Source organism: Papilio polytes, unplaced genomic scaffold (assembly GCF_000836215.1).
Source record: "Papilio polytes unplaced genomic scaffold, Ppol_1.0 DF822067.1, whole genome shotgun sequence".
Lineage (NCBI taxonomy): Eukaryota > Metazoa > Arthropoda > Insecta > Lepidoptera > Papilionidae > Papilio > Papilio polytes.
Window position 1 is genome coordinate 5,398,028 of NW_013527137.1, and position 670 is coordinate 5,398,697.

A 670-nucleotide genomic window follows, 5' to 3' on the forward strand; every position below is an offset into this window, starting at 1 on the left:
TGTATCGCTTCCGAGTACACGGCAACGCTTTAACTGATATACGACAAGCGACAGATGATAGCATACATGACAGCGAAACGTAACACTACGCAAAATCTCCGTTTTTAGTAGTGCTATCCCTGTCATCCTCTTAGCGAAGAACAGAGATAGCTATAGTGTACAGTCAGCTGCATAAATCTGAATACATTTACAACAATATTCAAACTGGTTTGGTTTTAAAAAAATATGCACGTATTTATTAATAGCATATCATTGATTAAATAGAAAGATGTTTTTGTTTTTTTTTTTTTTTTTTTCGGAAAATCAGATTATTACTCAATAGGGCCTACTGTTAACAATATTTTTATACTTTTTCACCCGCGACGCGTCCGCGCGGATTTAAAAAAAAAACAAATGCAAGTAGCCTTTGTGTCCCGACTATCCTCTACATCTATGCCAAATTTCATCGAAATCCGTTCAGACGTTTCTACAAACTCTCAAACATCCATCCAACTAAAATTTCGAATTACTAATATTGGTATGATGGATAAAAGACACTTTAAGAAATCAAACGTGAATCGCCACGCTAAGTTTATTTAAGCTAAAATTGTTAACAGTAGGCTGTTTTTACTAATAGTGTAATTTTCCGTGAATTTTAAAAATGTTCTTCGACGATATATTAGTGATTAGA

The 670-nt window shown here is 33.7% G+C and overlaps 1 protein-coding gene across 1 annotated transcript in view; it reads left to right on the top strand.

Annotated features, from left to right (window-relative positions):
• LOC106106878 overlaps positions 1 to 405 on the top strand; it is a 20,013-nt gene extending 19,608 nt beyond the window's left edge. The window contains exon 13 of the mRNA XM_013287538.1: positions 3 to 405. Within this exon, the coding sequence (XP_013142992.1) occupies positions 3 to 83 (81 nt within the window). The 3' untranslated portion in view covers positions 84 to 405. The remainder of the gene's footprint in view (positions 1 to 2) is intronic.
• The last annotated feature ends 265 nt before the right edge of the window (positions 406 to 670 follow it).